The sequence below is a fragment of the Delphinus delphis genome, chromosome 3 (assembly GCF_949987515.2).
Source record: "Delphinus delphis chromosome 3, mDelDel1.2, whole genome shotgun sequence".
NCBI classification, from domain to species: domain Eukaryota; kingdom Metazoa; phylum Chordata; class Mammalia; order Artiodactyla; family Delphinidae; genus Delphinus; species Delphinus delphis.
The window spans coordinates 19,445,498-19,463,944 of NC_082685.1; the positions used below are offsets into that span (position 1 = coordinate 19,445,498).

The 18,447-nt window shown below is 35.7% G+C and overlaps 1 protein-coding gene across 2 annotated transcripts in view; it reads left to right on the forward strand.

Moving 5' to 3' along the window:
* CNOT6 (CCR4-NOT transcription complex subunit 6) overlaps window positions 1–10,517 on the forward strand; it is a 66,894-nt gene extending 56,377 nt beyond the window's left edge. For both annotated transcript variants that reach the window (XM_060008254.1, XM_060008255.1), the window contains exons 10-12: window positions 749–979; window positions 4,072–4,274; window positions 6,431–10,517. In XM_060008254.1, the coding sequence (XP_059864237.1) occupies window positions 749–979; window positions 4,072–4,274; window positions 6,431–6,643 (647 nt within the window). In that variant the 3' untranslated portion in view covers window positions 6,644–10,517. The remainder of the gene's footprint in view (window positions 1–748; window positions 980–4,071; window positions 4,275–6,430) is intronic.
* The last annotated feature ends 7,930 nt before the right edge of the window (window positions 10,518–18,447 follow it).

Here is an 18,447-nt window from a genome sequence, read left to right on the forward strand (position 1 = left end):
TTGCCCAGAAAACTATGTCAAATCTTAAAAGGCTTAAAGCCAAAGGAAAAAAACAGCTTTCTTTTCTCCTCAAGAATTTTTCACATAAAATGCTGAAGTGTAAATATTAGTTAAAATGACTGCTCAGAGAGAAGAACTCCATACACTTACATAATTTCTTGGCAACAGGGATATTCTGTATGCTGACTTCTCTTCCTGACCTTTTTAGTCATTATTTTAAAGGTCTTGAGTTTTGGAGAAATGGACCACTTATTTCAAATTAAATGTGTGTTTAGAGTGACCTTCATGCTACGAACTGAAACTTCTGTCACTTGAGGAACAGTTGGAAATGGGGATATTTAATCTGAGGGATAGAAAGATGAAAGATGGAACTTAATGACTATCTTAAACATATCTTAAGAAAAAGGGTGTCAGTTTAATTTTATGATGCTCAATTTAGGACATCTAGAAGACCAGAAGTTTTAAGGAGATGGAACTATTTAAAAATCAAGCTGTCCCAAATAGAATGGGCTGTCTCTGTTCAAGTAGTGAATACCCTATTCTGGAAGTACTCAACCGAGAGGTTAGATGTCTATTTCTCAGGTTTGTTGTAGGGTAGATTCAGTCATCAGGTGGGAGATTGTTAACTAAATTTTAGACTTCTTTATTATTCCCAAGATTCTGAGATATTACTTGCTTTCAGACCCTGTGAGCATATATGGGGTTATGGACAGGTTTTGTTTGTTTCTTTTCTTTTTATCTAATATAGCTGGAAAGCCACATCTTGGAACAGAAAAACAACTTATTCTCGTGGCTAATGCTCATATGCACTGGGACCCTGAATACTCTGATGTGAAGTTGGTTCAAACAATGATGTTCCTCTCAGAAGTGAAGAACATCATTGATAAAGCCTCGAGAAGCCTCCAGTCCAGTGCATTGGGAGAATTTGGAACTATTCCACTGGTGTTGTGTGCAGATCTTAATTCTTTGCCGGACTCTGGTAAAAACAAAACAAAACAAAACAATGCTATTTTATATAGAATGCTTACTGACTTAAAATGTTTTTGTAATGTGTTGTTTCTTATAATTCCAAATTTAGTCAAAATGAAAATTCAATTTATAGTGGCAGCTATGAATCAGGTTAAAAAAAATGTGTTGTGGAGTAGGGGAACCATTTTGAAAATGAAATGGTATTATGAAAAACCTCAGGAGGAAGGATGTTAATCATCTTCAGTAAACACGTAGGTGATAACTTGAAGTAACTTATTAAAGAACATATAATTGTATTTCATTATCCCCAGGTTATATGTAATGCACACTCTGAAAAGGTTATTAAGACAGACTCTTCGGGATTCCAGCATGTGGTAATAAAATCCAGTTTAAATTTGACCGTATATTAAAGGATCTCCAGTTTTGATGGGCTTGATTAGAAAAATACACCTCAGGTGGAAATTGAGATTTTTTTTTATTTACACAGATCAGGCAAGTGATTTTAACAAAAAAAGATCAAGAATCTTGATTTTTAATCACAAAGTAGAAGAATACAGAAAGCCTTATTCTTAAATACTTTTCCATAGTTAGTACAGTGAGTAAAAGCCATAGTCCTTGTAATATCAAACTAAGTATTTCTTTTTGTCTTTTGGCTCCTTGTTTATACTTTCTCACATACATACACAAGAATACTTTTCCTTGGACTTACATGCATGCAAGAATGCGCACATTCACACATACACACATTCACACGCTCGGAGTGGTTAAATTCAGTAGCACATCACTGCTATCACAATAGATGAGAGAATAGATAATAAGTTAGAAACTATGTTAAAATTCGTTTTCAGGGCTTCCCTGGTGGCGCAGTTGAGAGTCCTCCTGCTGATGCAGGGGACACAGGTTCGTGCCCCGGTCCGGGAAGATCCCACATGCCATGGAGCGGCTGGGCCCGTGAGCCATGGCTGCTGAGCCTGCGCGTCCAGAGCCTGTTCTCCGCAACGGGAGTGGCCACAACAGTGAGAGGGCCGTGTACCGCAAAAAAAAAAAAAAAAAAAAAAAATCGTTTTCGGGGAAGTAAAGGTGTCTAAGATCCATAATTCTTCTTTCAAAGCCATCTGGGGATTACCGGCAATTTCTCTACATGCCTTGCATCCTCTTTTTAGCTACAAAGTATCTGAGGGGCCAAGAGAGACTCTTGTCAAATAATGTAGATCTTAGGACCTATTTCCATGTTGCAAAATACAGTATTTTAATAGCAAACACATGGGAAAATGTCCAGTCTTGTTAACTAATTAAATGAAAGTTAAATATTTGCAGAACCCATCGTATGCTTCGCATATTGGAAAAATACTGTCCAGGGATGCTGAAGTTGCTCTGTAACTCTTTCAGAGTTGGCTCTGTGTGTGTGTGTGTGTGTGTGTGTGTGTGTGTGTGTGTGTGTGTGTGTATACATTTTTCATTTTCACCAAGAACTTTATTGAACAGCGTATTCACCGTTTTGTTCTACTACGTTCTGCCATCTTTCAGGCAACTTCATAATTCCATCTTCCCAAAACTTTTTATCTTTTTGAGCAAAGAACTGTTCCAGGTGCCTTTTACAGTCTTCCAGGGAATTGAAATTTTTTCCATTAAGAGAATTTTGTAAAGACTGAAATCAATGGAAATCCGAAGGTGCAATGCCTATTGAATATGGCTGATGAATCAGAACTTCCCAGCCAAGCTGTAACAGTTTTTGCCTGGCCATCAAAGAAACATGCGGTCTTGCATTATCCTGATGGAAGATTATGCGTTTTCTGTTGACTAATTCCAGACGCTTTTTGTCGAGTGCTGCTTTCAGTTGGTCTAATTGAGAGCAGTACTTGTTGGAATTTAATCGTTTGGTTTTCCGGAAGGAGCTTATAATAGAGGACTCCCTTCCAATCCCACTATATATACAATATCATCTTCTTTGAATGAAGACCGGCCTTTGGTGTGGTTGGTGATAGTTCATTTTGCTTGCCCCACGATCTTTTCCATTCCACATGGTTGTACAGTATCCACTTTTCATCAGCCATCACAATTTGTTTTAAAAACGGAACATTTTCATTATATTTCGGTAGAGAATCGCACGCGGAAGTTGGTCCAGAAGGTTTTTTTCACTTATGTGGAACCCAAAAATCAAAGCAATTAACATAACCAAGCTGGTGCAGATGATTTTCAACGCTTGATTTGGATATTTTGAGTATGTTGGCTATCTCTCACGTGGTACAGCGTTGATTGTTCTCAATTAATGTCTCTATTTGATTGCTATCAACTTCAACTGATCTACCCGACTGTGGAGCATTAAACATTGAGAAATCTGCAGCACAAAACTTTGCAAACTACTTTTGACACGTTCAGTCAGTCACGGCACCTTCTCCATACACTGCACAAATTTTTTTGCGTTTCAGTTGCATTTTTAACTTTGTTTAAATAGTAAGGCATAATATGCTGAAAACGTTGCTTTTTTTCTTCCATCTTCAGTATTAAAATGGCTACACAAAAATTCACCAATTTTGAGAAGTTTCTTTTTAAATGCACACTGATATGACTGCTGTCACAATCTAACAAAATTGTTTCGAATGAACTTAAGTGCTACTGGAGCCATCTTACGGAAAACACTGAAAGAACTTTTTGGCCAACCCAATGTATATTTAGGCACAATGAATCCTAATCTTGGTATTTTATACTAAGCATAGCAGAAACCTACATACTAAGATGTTGATTATAGTATTCTTTTTTTTTTAAGGTAGAAATAACATGAATTTAAAAAAATAAGGAACTAGCTTAACAAATACTATACATCAGCCCAGTTGTATTATGCAATCATTAAAAAAAAATAATTGAGAAGACATATGAACATAAGTTCATGTGATACAGTATAGAATATTCAGTATACTATGATTAAAACCATGTAAAAATGGGATTATACAAGTTTTGGCAAATGTGAAAAACAGTGAAACATTTTAGAAAGTGGGAATATGTGTGATTTAAAACTTTACTACCGAATTATGTTTTTAGTTATGTGTTGTACACTGTGTATTATACTTGACAGTGCAAAAAGTACATTTATTTTCATTATAGGTGTTGTGGAATATTTGAGCACTGGTGGAGTAGAAACAAATCATAAAGACTTTAAGGAACTGAGATATAATGAAAGTCTTACAAACTTCAGCTGTAATGGGAAAAATGGGACAACCAATGGAAGGATCACTCATGGTTTCAAGTTAAAGAGTGCCTATGAGAGTGGCCTGATGCCTTACACAAATTACACGTTTGATTTTAAGGTGAGTTTTGAGATAATAAACTTTTAAAGCCTTCATTTCTTTAAAGTGTCTTATAACTTTATGATGGCTTTAAATGTTAATGCTCAGAATGGAATTAAGCCATCTCGAACTAGTTGACAGCAGCATTCTTTTATTGCCGGCCTCTCCCATTGTGGAGCACAGGCTCCGGATGCACAGGCTCAGCGGCCATGGCTCGCGGGCCTAGCCGCTCCGCGGCAGGTGGGATCTTACCGGATCGGGGCACGAACCCCTGTCCCCTGCATCAGCAGGCAGACTCTCAACCACTGTGCCACCAGGGAAGCCCTCTTTTATTACTTTTAATGTAGAATTCCATGTGATTAGAGTCCCATCCGTACTTTATAGATCCTATTAGAATCATTTCCAAGGTAAGAAATCAGATGAAATAATGATAGTAAATCCTGAGTTAACTGTCACCTTTTTGGGGCAATTATTTTTTTTTTATAGGCTCATTACTAACAGCTGGATATGCAGGGCCATCATACTTAATTTGCTGTCAAATTTGTTCCATCTCTATTTCAGTTTAACTGAAACTGTACTACTTGAGAACCAAAATGTCTTTTATTATTAGCCATTTTAAAATTTCTAATATATATATTATTTATATGCCTTGTTACACAATTAATGGATTACAATATGGAGCCTTTTCCTTAGTAATTCTCCTCATTTTTATTATCTGTGGTTGTTTAGGACTTGTGTTCAACTGTCCTTTTTAGCCACCTTTTGCATTTACGCTCTCTAAAATCCTAATTTTCCATTTCTAACCTGCTGAGAAAATAATCATTCAGGTTAGATTGTCTATTAGAATAGTGTAAATACTAGTGTTAACTGGTTCTTAATTTTAGAGGGGAGGTTGTTTAGACTCCTTTGAGAAACTGTTGAAAACTGACAATTTTTTTTTATTTGGCTTTGGAGGATCCACAGTACTGTAGATAATGATTTAACCCTGGGAACAGATGAGTGTGTAGAGTTGAAGAGAGACTGGAGTAGACTGGGGAAAACTAACATGTAAATGACAGTAACCAGAGAGGTGGAAAACCAGGACAGTATAGGAACTTAAATGCAAGGAAAGAAAGCCTTTCTAGGGAAAGAGGTGTGTGTGTTAAGCTTCAGAAAGATATTGATAAGAGTTGTTTCACTTGAGAGCTAGTAGTCAGAGAAACTAGAATATGATGAGTTGGAGAATAACTGAGCAATGAGGTAGGAAAAACCAACTTTTAGATTCTTATTTCAAGCAGGTTGATTGAAGAAGAGGTGAGGGTGATAACTAAAAGGTGGGAGAGATTAGGGATTTTTTTTTTTTTCCTCTTGTTCCTGTTCCTGATAGAAAGTTAGGAAGAAGACTCTTGAACATGCTTAAATGTTCTTGGCCAGGAGCATGTAAAAGAGAGTCTGAAGTTATAGGGAGGAAAGGAGCAAACCAAGAGTAACCTAGCTGTGTGCCAGATGCTGTGTCTGGGTACTGTTGAGGTTGTTGAGAGCAGAGACAGCCTGGCCCTCGTGGAATCATGTTCTGGTGGGAGAGATAGGTCTCAACCACACAAATGAGTATATAGTTACACCTTGGGGGAGTGCGTTAGCAAGGGAAAAGAATCAGAGGTGGTAGGAGCTATTAAGTGGGTGAGGGCAGGATTCAGGAAGGCCTTGGGAAAGTGATTAAACTTGGCACTTGAAGGTTGAGAAGGAGTTAGCCAGTTGACAAGTAGAAGAAAGTGTTCCAGACATGTGTGGAGGCCCTGGGGCAGGAAAGAGCTTGGTGCCTACAAGGAATGTACCCCACTTCACACCGCACCCCCCTACTCCCCAAAAAGGGCCAGTATGGCAGTGGAGTAGTGAGCAAGGAAAAGTGTCACAAATTAAGTTAGGAAAGAGAAGCAGAGGCCCTATCATGAAGGATTCTTTAGGTCTTGTTAAAGATTTTGAAAAGATCCAGATAGGAGGAAGAATGATTATCATCCCTAAACTTTCTTCATTCTCACATTTGGGGATGCCATTTGGTTTATGTAGTATTGCCTTTTCCTACAGGCTAATAAGTTTCTTTGTTTGACTCTAAGGATATGTCTTGAAAGTTCTCAGTGTTCAAGTGTTATCTTATGTGGGGCCTTGTCTTTTTTTTCTTTTTGCCTTCTGTTTTTCAGGGTATAATTGACTACATCTTCTATTCTAAACCTCAGCTGAACACTTTAGGCATCCTGGGACCTCTGGACCACCATTGGCTAGTTGAGAACAATATCAGCGGCTGCCCACACCCACTCATCCCCTCTGACCACTTCTCACTTTTTGCACAACTGGAGCTCTTACTGCCTTTCCTGCCCCAAGTTAACGGCATTCACCTTCCTGGCAGGAGGTAGTCAAGTACCTTCAGAGGATGACCTCAGTTTCACTCGTAAACTCGTAAAAAATCTGAATATAGGGGAGTGAGGTATGGCCACTAGGGATTTTTTTTCCTTAATGATGATTTGAGTTTTCAATCTGATTATTTGATAAGGATATAGTATGAAAGCCAGGTGCTAGCAAACAGACAAATTCTGAGCCCGATATGCTTTATATACTGTTAGACAGGGACTGGTGTGTTTGCACCTATCTTTAATTTGTTACAAGTAATTTTCCTGTTTCTTCTATCCAATATAATATTTTCATGCCTTGAAATAGGAAAATGTTTGAACAGCATATTCTCTTTGCACAGAAATCTGTAGCACTACTTTTTTGAGGCCAGTAATAACATCCAGAGATCATTCTTCCATACTTTACTCCCTCCTTTTTCAGACTTGTTTGTAAAATATAGAATTTAAATTTAGCCTTTATGATTGTATATGATCCACAGAAGACCTGATTTATGAAATTTTGTACTAAAAAAATCAGATTTGGAAATGATTGTATTGTAATCTAAGGCTAAGTTTTTTTTACCTGTTTCATGTGTTATAAAGGCCAGCTTGTAAAAGAAGTTGCAACAGACTTTCTCTGCTGATGATTTGCACTGTTAGGGTTTTGTTAGCCCTTTTGTACTACTTTGTTTTTAAATTGAGAACATTGCTCTTTAAATCTAAATCTGTTTAAAGTTTAGGACATTTTCTTGGACCAGAGGCAACTTACCCATGAATTCCTGGGTTTTTACAAAAAACTATCTACCAGGACAGATAAGCTGAGCAGTGAATGATCTGTAGGCATTATGGACTGAATGTAATGGTTGATATATGTACATTCTGATATTTTTAAATCCTCAGCTTTTTTAAGTTACAAAATTACAGCTGCTTAGGGACAGCTTCTTAACTCCTTTTTGAGACACTTCCTGTCCTATCTCCACTGTGCCTGCCTGAATTTGTTCTCACCAAGCACTGCCTGTGCATGCAGAGAAAATCTGTGCATCCTCTTTTATATTTTTAAATACTGTTTAACATTTGTCAGAGTTTTATGAAAATGCTTTTGTATGGGCTGTGGCTTTTTTTCCATTGTGAAGCATTGAATATCACATTTTGGAACATGTTCATAGGGTGGGTCCCTGGGTCTTTACTCACCAGACCCAAGCACTGCTTCTTGGTGTCATTGCACAGTGCTGTTCATCACCCAGAGTACTAGTATCATGTGAATTCTTTTTGTTTTCTATGTATTCCTTAGTTTCCATGTTTTTTAGAAATCATTCCTTTAAAAAAAAAAGTAATTTTCCATTTATGAAGCAGTATAAAATAAATGAGATGTATTTTCAAAACAGGTCCCTAAGACAATACTTCAGATCATTTTAAAAATGACTAAGTCATTTTAACATGTCAACCAAGATAAAAGTTATATTATACCTTGTATTTTGCCCATAGTGCTGTTAGTAGAGATTAAAGCCAGCTTTAACTTTGCAAAGTTAACTCCTATATGTTCTGTTCTCATTCATTCATTCTCTCAAAAAAATCAAATGAATTCACAGGGAACTTGGTCTAACTGCTTTTGTTTCAACTGCAGGCAGGGGAGCAAAAGGACACCATGTATGTGAGCATTAAGAAAAGAAATTGTTGAATGTTAGTAACAGTTTTTATACAGAGAGTGAGTCATTTTGGATAATGACTTAAAATTTTATGAAAAATGTTTAGCACTTAAATGTGCTTATTCTGTTTTTAAGAGAAAATAAAATCTCATACTGTTTAAGTAAATGATTCTTTTTTTTTTTTTTTTTCTTTTTCTTTAAAAAAAAAGAAAAAATTCTCCAAAAGGTTTTGATCTTGAATCTTTGTCTGGGACCTGGTTTTTCCTTTGAAGTTTTTTTTTTTTTTTTTTTAAACATTTTGTTGTGATGGTTTTTTATTTTTTGCTTTTTGTTTTAAGTTGTGCTGGCACTGAACACATCCAGTTTATAGTCAGTACATTGGAAAGCTGGTATTACTGATATAGAACCAATGCATAACTTTTATGGGGTTTCTTTTTGGGTTTTTTGTTTTGTTTGTAAAGTGTGAATAAAAGGTGTGTTTACTCATTTATCCTAAACACTGTGTTGGTAATGTGCATCATGACAATTTCCAGCAAGGGCAAGCTGGAGCTGGTTGGACTGATGAGATGAAGGAAACTGCTTTTCTTATGATCTGCATTATATAATAACAGGTCCAGAGAGCTTTATGGAAGGGGAAGGGGAGAAGCACTTACTCTGTTTATGGAGGATATATTCTTTTCATAGATGCTGGAACTAGAGTGCACTTGTTAGATGCTAAAGGTTTGAGCTTTACATAAAATGTTTTCATCTGTGTTTGTTACTGTCTACAAAATATTTGAATTTGGGGGCAGCATAGTAAGATATAATGGCCTGTTACGTCTTGAAAATATTTGTTCTTGCCTCTTCTAGGCAGACTGCATTCTGTGGCAGACTACCTTCTGTGGGTCAGTTTGAACAGCTTCTCCACCTTATTAGATAGTGATAAATTGAACCAAGAGTGTAGATTTACAACTGTAACCTTTAAAAGAGAGAAAAATATTTTAAGTCTACAGGGAATAAATGGTCACACCAAAATAGACTGATAAGCAAGATTTTGTGTTTTAAGTATCTTCTGTGTCCTGAATAATTTCCAATAATCCGTACTCCCTAAAATGCAATAAAAACTAGTATGTTTTCACAGTATAGGTTTTCTTCAAAAATTCTGTAACAAATATATTTAATGTGGTGTTGCCATAATGTAATTTCAGTATTCTTACTGGATAAATCCATTTTATGAATGTTTTACAGAAAATTCGGGGTATATTTTCTGTTTTTAATGATCAGAAATTTGGAGGTGCTCAGTTCCTTGTAAATCTCTTGAAGTACAGTTTACTGTATTAGTGATAATTATTTATGCTTTAAGAATTTAAACAATGTTCATCAAAATTAATTTATGGCATAATTTAAACTAAAGTTGTAGAAATAAATTGTTGATTGCAACTTTAATAGTCCTAGAAGATAGGCAGGGAACATCTCCAAGAAATGTGCTTTTATTTTTACTTGATTTGGTGACAGCCAGGAAAACTTATTTTGAGTTAGCACTTTGAAACCTAAGGACATTATTAAATTGGGTAGAATGCACTTCTAAATGTTGAAATTAAAATTTCAAAGCTCTTAAAAGATTTCCGGTTTTCAATAATAAACTCCAATTTTAGTATTCCATTTTTTACTATTTAAACTTATAGAATTCGTTTCCATAGTGACTTTTAAGGTTTTGGGGTCATGCTGTATAAGTATAAAAGCCAACCTAAGCAAAGCAGTTATAGCAATTTGCTCTTTTAATGAACCAATAAGAATACCCGGTACAAATGCTGCAGATATTTCAAAGAAAACCTTTAGCAAGTGTTTCTCCCCTACTTGTAAACAGTATTTTGAGATGTTCACTTTGCTCTTCTTTTTGGTTACATAAATTTTAGTAACCAGTATGTTGAAGTAGTGTTTAAAATAGAATATCTAGTCTTTATTTACAATACATTAAATTGTGTAATGCACTGGACTAAGTTTTGTTTACCATTCATGTAACAAAACCCAGCACATTATCTGCACTAAGCTCAAAGAATGTCCCATTTGCCTAGGCAGCTCTTCAATAAGGGTAATGGGAAACTGAATATGACCTATGGACTGGTGGTAACAAGGGCTTTTACTCTTCTTTTCAGTGGAACCTTCTTGGTCAAATTGTAACTAGCTAGTATTATATTTATATACAGGGTCTCTTTTCTTTACCGATGTATTTTCCTACTCATAGTCAACCAATAAATTCAATTACCTGTTTCAAATATTTTTAAAGTGTAATTTGTATAGCTGTAGTATTGAGGTTTGAGAAAATATGTGTTAATCAGCAGACCACCTATTTAAAATTCTGAGTCATCTGGGACAGGGTTATAACTCACCCTTTGAAAGGGAAGAGTGAACGGGGACAGTGCTATGATATAGGGAGATGGTGTAAACTTAAGGATCTCCTTATTGGCTGTGGTATTCTGTATAACACTCATATCTTTGCCAAAGTTCAATTTTATATTTAGGCAACTGATGATCCTTTTGTATTTAGGATTTTTGTTGTTGTTACCATATACCTCATAGTATAAGAAATGGGCTCATGTGTCTTTCATCCTTTGGAAGGAGGTTGACATAGTTTGAATAAATGCTTTTAATACAGTAGCAAACATTGTATTGGTGGGGTTATATTAATTCATTAAATGTTTTAATTGTTACATGTATAGTTTGTTGTATATATAAACTTTAAAATTGTCTGACTTCCCAACTCTTCAGAGCATTGAGTCTATTTTTAGAAACTACTTCTTTAACAAATAAATGTAAATTTTTATATAGATGCTGGAAAAAAAATCCTTTAAAATCACAGCACAATTAGATAAAATGAATGTTTGCTGAGATGTCCAGTTTTTAAAGTAGGCATTTTCTACCTAATCCTTAATATATAATTTTATCTCTCTAACAGAAGTCTTGTTCTTCCTTCTGATTGCCAAAAAAATGTTGTAGAAGTTAATGAAATATGCCCATATTTATAAATTCTAGTTCTGTAGAGGAACAAGTATCTAAGGAAACATGAACTGAAATATATATGCAATAAAGTTTTCAGGTTTTAGGTAAAAATGTTATATATATTGAGAATTCCCTTCTTTGAGTGTTATTTATGTATTCAGATTTAAATTGAGTTTAAAATAAGCTTTCATAAATACTTTAAAGGCAATTTTAATATACAGGTTATATATTATAAGAATCCTTAGAAGATAGTTTTTACTAGAATTTTACAAGAATTTTAGGCTATTTCTGTAAGTTAATAATTTGCTCCAAATAATGAAGAATGTTCTAAATAGATTGTTCCTCAAATGAGTCTAACCAGCTAGTCTATAGCTAGGAATTGAGAAGACTGCTGGATTACCAGGTGACTTGAAGACCAGCTTCTGCAGTTACTTTAGCAACATTGACAGTTTAAATCAAATGAGTAGGGAGATGTCCATTTTCTCATTTTCTTTGAACTGCACACTTCAGTTCACTCTAATCTCAAAAGCTATTAAATTATTTTGGGCCTGTTGTAAGACACTTTGTTTGCTACACCAATGTGACTGGAGGTGGTGTCTCAAGAGCTCCTACTGCCATATACTTTTCAGGCTTACTAGCAAAGTGAATTTAAGCTGTGGGGTCCCAGAGAGCCAATTCAGCATGACTGCTTCATTAATTTATTAATGGCTTTTTTTTTTTCTTTTTTTGTGGTACGCGGGCCTCTCACTGCTGTGGCCTCCCCCGCCGCGGAGCACAGGCTCTGGACGCGCAGGCCCAGTGGCCACAGCCCACGGGCCCAGCCGCTCCACGGCATGCGGGATCCCCCTGGACCGGGGCACAAACCCGCGTCCCCCGCATCGGCAGGCGGACCCCCAACCACTGCGCCACCAGGGAAGCCCTATTAATGCCTTTTGACTGCCAACCCTATAGCCCTGGTGATTTCAGTATCTCCGCTTCATGGCAGTCCTGCTAGTACTATTTTTTCCCAAGCTTTGTGTAATTCTTGAAAGCCTGATCCATGAAAGACATTGAAAAGGGACGCTGGTGTGATCAAATTCAAGGAGAAGAAAGCTGTAAAATGCAGGACTTGCTTTCCTTTTAATATTCATACTGATGCAGGTGGCTCCTTCTCAGGGCAATGATGTAGGTGTGAGGGGTATATGCTCACATTCTGAGCTTTATATAGGGAGTTACCATCTCCCCTCCCCATTAACATGATGCTTGCTAGTGGTGACTTTGAACAGACCTGATGAGTGGGAGGACTATATGTAATTAGTCCATTGCGATGAATCAGAGTTGTCCTTAATCTACTTTTCCTAGTCACAATACTGATCAATACTTATTTAGAATTTCTTCTTGTCAGACACTATGTTTAGATTGGAAATAGAGATTTATCAGACGTTCTCTGACTTCAGGTTGTTCATTGGTCATTATAATCTAGTGTTATAATGTGCTGAAGATACACCAGGTATGGAGGGAGCAAATCTCTGTCTACATGGGTCTATAAAGCCTTCCAGGTGACTGTAGAACTGGTTTTGAAGGACTAAGAACTTGTTTACTGGATGAATAATAGGAGATGTATTAAATGCCTTTGTGAAATGTGTATAGCTATGAATGGAATGGATTTTGAACATGATGAGGGTCTTTCAGTGGGAAGTGCACTAGTGGAGTGTCTGGAACACGGTGGGCACCTTTGAACTTTGAACCATGTACTAAAGTATGAACTTCATCCTGTAGGTGGTGGTAAAGAACCACACAGGGTTTTAAATGGGAGTAGCATTACCCAATTTGTGTTTAGAAAGGTCATTCTAGCAGTGTTGTGGAGGGTGGATTAAGACAATGACAAAAGACAGTGTTTTACAAAAATGAAATATCTTCAGTTAAGCCAGTAACTACCTATAGAATATAAGACCTTTCTAATAGTACTAAAGATTAGTTGATTCAGAATTGAAAAACTGAAACTATATTATCTTTAGATGAGCTGTGATGTAAAAGACACTGCCCAGTTAATACTTCGTATGCTTTGTATTAAAGGAGTTCCAATTTTACAAAAAAATATGAATTCTCAGCCTAAAAAAAAAATCACTTGTGGCATGTTTTTGCATCTTTGACATCTGCAGAAGAATTTTGCTAGATACAAAGAAAAAAGTTACTATCACTACAGAAAGTGCTTCTGCTATGTTAGGTCAAAAATCTGGATCTCTTGGAATTTTTTAATGAGCCTGGATTTCTCTTACTGTTTTGTTTCACCTAGTGATGCTTATTGCAAATAAGTTTTCTGAAACAGACTCTTTGAAAAGTGTCACTATTGTTAAAATTGATCAGTATATAGGTTCAAATCCAGGAACCATAACCAGTTTGTGATAAAAGACAATTTAACAATCTTGTCTTCCTTACTAATGCTCATTGGTTGAATTAAGAATTTTTAACAATGATTTTCGTTTCTATTCCAGTTTCAGATTTTCTTGCAACAAAAGGAATGCCAAGTATTCAGTAATCAAGAGCAAAACATGTCAGTGTAATACACACTTTCTTGCTGATATCACACTGTATATGAGTAAACCAAAATTAAAACTCCAAGGAAAGGAAAAGCTTGTCACCTTCACAGATAGGTACAAAAATTTATGTTGAAATTGAAGCATCATGATATGGATCCAGAAATGCTGATTTTGCATAGTTTCTGACATAAATTTTCATTGTAATTAGCATTTTGTAAATTTGCTGCAAAAGCTATCAGGAAAATTTGAAAAACACTTAGTTGATATTGAATAAGCTTAGAGTTGCTTTTGAAATTATGTAAATACCCCTCCCTTTGAATTTGATTTAATCTAGAGTTGACACAAGAATTAGTACTTAACTTGAGCAGAAAAGTTCTTAACTTGGAGAGAAATTGATAACCTTTTGCTAAAATGTTAAATAGGTTCATATAAAAACACTTTGTTGATATGGATCCAAAAAAATGTTTTAATGATTTTTTCAGTAGTTGATTCAGTTATGGGAAAAGAAGGATATTTGGAGCAATTTGGATACTTGAGTCTACTTTTTCAACTGTGAACTCAATTATGAAACTGCAAAAATTATGAAAGAAAATGTTACACTAGAAAATAGTCAATGCAAAAAAATATATATAAGGAATAAAGGAACAGAAAAGACGTGAGACACAAACAAGTTAAATGGTAGGCTTAAGTCTAATAATAACATTAAATGTGAATGGATTAATCCAGTCAAAAAATAAGGGATCAGACTGGATAAAAATAAACATGATCCAACTGTGTGCTGTGTACAGGAGACACTTTAGATTTAAAGATACAAATAGTGAAAGTAAAAGGATGGAAAAGGATGCAAATAAACTATCAGAAAGTTGGAGTGGCTATACTAATAGATAAAATAGGCTTGAAAACAAAATATGTTAGAAATAAAAGGGCACAGTCTATAATGATGAGCAACACCAATGATAAACAACCCCAAGCTACATGAAACAAAAACTGACTGGAAGGGAATGATGCCAATTCAACAATGACAGTTGGACATTTTAATACCCTGCTCTCAGTGGATAGAACAACTGGGCAGATCAACAAAATAAGAGACTTGAACAACACTATAAGGCAACTAGACCTAACGTGTAGAGCACATAACACCAGAATACACATTCTTCTCAAGTGCACATGGGACGTTATTCAATATTCCATAGGCTACATCATAAAACAAGCTTCAAAATTTAAAAGAACTAAAATCATACAGAGTCTATTCTCCAATCATAATGAAGTTAGATGTAAAGTTGAGAACTTTGGAAATATGTGGAAATTAAACAATACACCTAAAACCAATGGGTCTAAAAACTCAAAAGTGAAATTACAAAATACTTTGAAATAAATGAAAAGACATACTAAACCTGGTGGGATGCAGCAAAAACTCCTTAAAGGGAAATTTATAGTTATAAATACATAGATTTATTAAAACCAAAACAAAAATCCTAACCTTCCAATTTAAGACACTGGAAAACAAAGAGCAAAGTAAACCCAAAGCAAGCAGAAGAAAGAAAATAATGAAATGGAGAAAAGGAACACAATTGAGAAAGGAGCAAGACAAAAGTTAGTTCTTTGGAAAGATCAGCAAAATCAAAAAACACTCAAATTGGGCTTCCCTGGTGGCGCAGTGGTTGGGAGTCCGCCTGCCGATGCAGGGGACGTGGGTTCATGCCCCGGTCCGGGAAGATCCTACATGCCGCGGAGCGGCTGGGCCTGTGACCCATGGCCGTTGAGCCTGCGCGTCTGGAGCCTGTGCTCCGCGATGGGAGAGGCCCGCGTACCGCAAAAAAAAAAACAAAAAAACCAAAAAAAACCAAATTACTAAAATCAGTAATTAAAGGGGGACATTACTACTAACTTTACAGAAGAAGGGTTATTATGGAATACTATGCTAATGAATTAAATAACATAGACAAATACCTAGAAAGACACATACTACCAAAACCAACTCAAGAAGAAATAGAAAAAATTGAGTAAACTTAAAACAAGTGAAGAGGTTAAATTAGTAATGAAAAAAAACTATGGAAAGAAAAGCCCAGGCCCAGATGGCTTCACTGGTGGAATTCTAAGAATATCAGTTCTTTACAAACTTCCAAAAACCTGAAGAAGGAACACTTCTTAACTCATTCTATGAGGCCAATATTACCCTAATATCAAAACCAGACAAAGCTATCACAAGGAAAGAAAACCACACACTAATGTCACTTATGAATATAGATGCAAAATTCTTAAAAAACTAGCAAAACAATCCAGCAAAATGTTAAAAGATCAGACACTATGACCAAGTGGGACTTATCCCAGGAATGCAATCTTGGCTTAATATCCCCAATTAATGTAATACACTATATCAATAGTTTAAAGGACAAAATGACAGGATTATCACATTAGACATGGAAAAGGTATTTGACAAAATTCTACAATGCTTCATTTAAAAATAAAAACGCACTTGCCAAGCGAGGAATGGAAGAGAACTTCCTCAACCTGATAAAGGCATTTACAAAGAACCCACAGCTAACATCCTACTTAATGGTAGGTCCCCCTAAGATCAGGAAGAAAAAAAAATGTGCACTCTTACCACTTCTATTCAACATTCTACTAGATGTTCTAGCCAGGGAAATTAGGCAAGAAAATGAAATAAAAGGCATTTTTTATTGTTTGTAAAACCATATGGCATTTGTTGTTCTTTGGAAAGATCAGCAAAATTGATGCACCTTTAACCATACTGTACAGAACAAAAAACAATTTACTAAAATCAGAAATGAAAAGGATGCATTACTACCAACGCTACAGAATAAAAAGGACTATTATGGAATACCATGAACAAATGTATGCTGATGAATCAGATAACAGTGAAATTGATTGGAGAGGAAAAAGTAAAACCATATTTGGAGGTGACATAATCTTGTACATAGAAAATCTTAGAAGCTGTTACAGTTAACAGGTAAGTTCAGCAAGATTACAGGATAATAAGATCAGTATACAAAAATCAATTGTATATCTACTCACTAGCCATGAACAATTCCAAATTAAGAAAACAATTTCATTTACAATAGCAATAAAATACTTAGGAATAAATTTAACAAAAGAAATGCAAGACTTGTACACTGAAAACTATAAAACATGGAAAAAAGACCTAAGTAAATGGAAAGACATTTCATTTTTATGGATTGAAAAACTTGATACTGTTAGGTTGGCAATACTCCCGAAATTGATCTACAGAGTGAATGCAATCCCTCACAAAATCCCATTGGCTTTTTGTTGCAGAAATTTACAAACTGATCTTAAAAATTCATATGGAAACCTAAGGGACCCCAACAGCTAATCTTGAAAAAGAACAAATTTGGAAGACTCAAACGTCCTGATTTCAAAACTTATTACAAAGCTACAGTAATCAACACAGTGTGGTGTTGGCACAAGGAAAGCTTATAGATCAATGGAATTGAATTGAGAGCCTAGAAATAAACTCTTACATTGTTTAACTGATTTTGAACAAAGGTGCCAAGACACCTCAATAGGGAAAAGAATTGTGTCTCCAGCAAATGGTGCTAGACCACTGAATATGTACAAGTAAACGAATGAAGTTGAACCTCTACCACACACCATATACAGTTAACTCAAAGTGAATTTTAAAAATCTAAATGTAAAAGCTAAAACTACAAAAACCCTTGGGAAAAGACATAGGTAAACATCTTCATGACCTTAGATTAGGCAATAATTAACTTAGATAAGACACATTTTAAAGCACAAGCAACCAAAGATAAAAATAGATTACCTGGACTTTATCAAAATTAAAAACTTTTGGGCTTTCCTGGTGGCACAGAGGTTAAGAATCCGTCTGCCAATGCAGGGAACATGGGTTTAAGCACTGGTCTGGGAAGATCCCACATGCTGCGGAGCAACTAAGCCTGTGCGCCACAACTACTGAGCCTGTGCTCTAGAGCCCATGAGCCATGACTGTTGAGCATGCCTGCCACAACTACTGAAGCCCACGTGCCTAGAGCCTGAGCTCCACAAGAGAAGCCACCACAATGAGAAGCCTGTGCACTGCAATGAAGAGTAGCCCCTGCTCACCACAACTAGAGAAAGCCCGCGAGCAGCAACGAAGACCCAATGCAGCCAAAAATAAATAAATTTTTAAAAATTAAAAACTTTTGTGCTTCAAAGGAAAAAAAAAGACAACCCAATAATTGCAAATCATGTATGAAACTAGTTTCCAGATTATGTAAAGAACTCTTACAACTCAACAGTGAAAAGACAACCCAATCTAAAAATGGTTGAAGGATTTGAATAAACATTTCTCCAATGAAGAGTGACTTCTAATGGGTATAGTTTCTTTTGGGGCTGATATAAATGTCCTGAGACTAGGTAGTGGTGGTGATTGCACTACACTGAATATTCTAAAACCTCTGAATTCACTTTAAAGGGCTGAATTTTATGGTATATGAATTATCTCAAAAATACATAAATGAAATCATTTTGTATGATTTTTTCTGCAACTTGAATTCTTTGGTCACTATGTTTTTGAGATTAATTCATGCTAATGCATGCAGTTGTAATATCTGTAGTTAATTTGTTTTCCCTGTAGTATGATATTGTATTGTGTGAATATTCCAAAATATATTTATTCATTCTTTGCAAGTGTCTTTGAGTTTCTAGT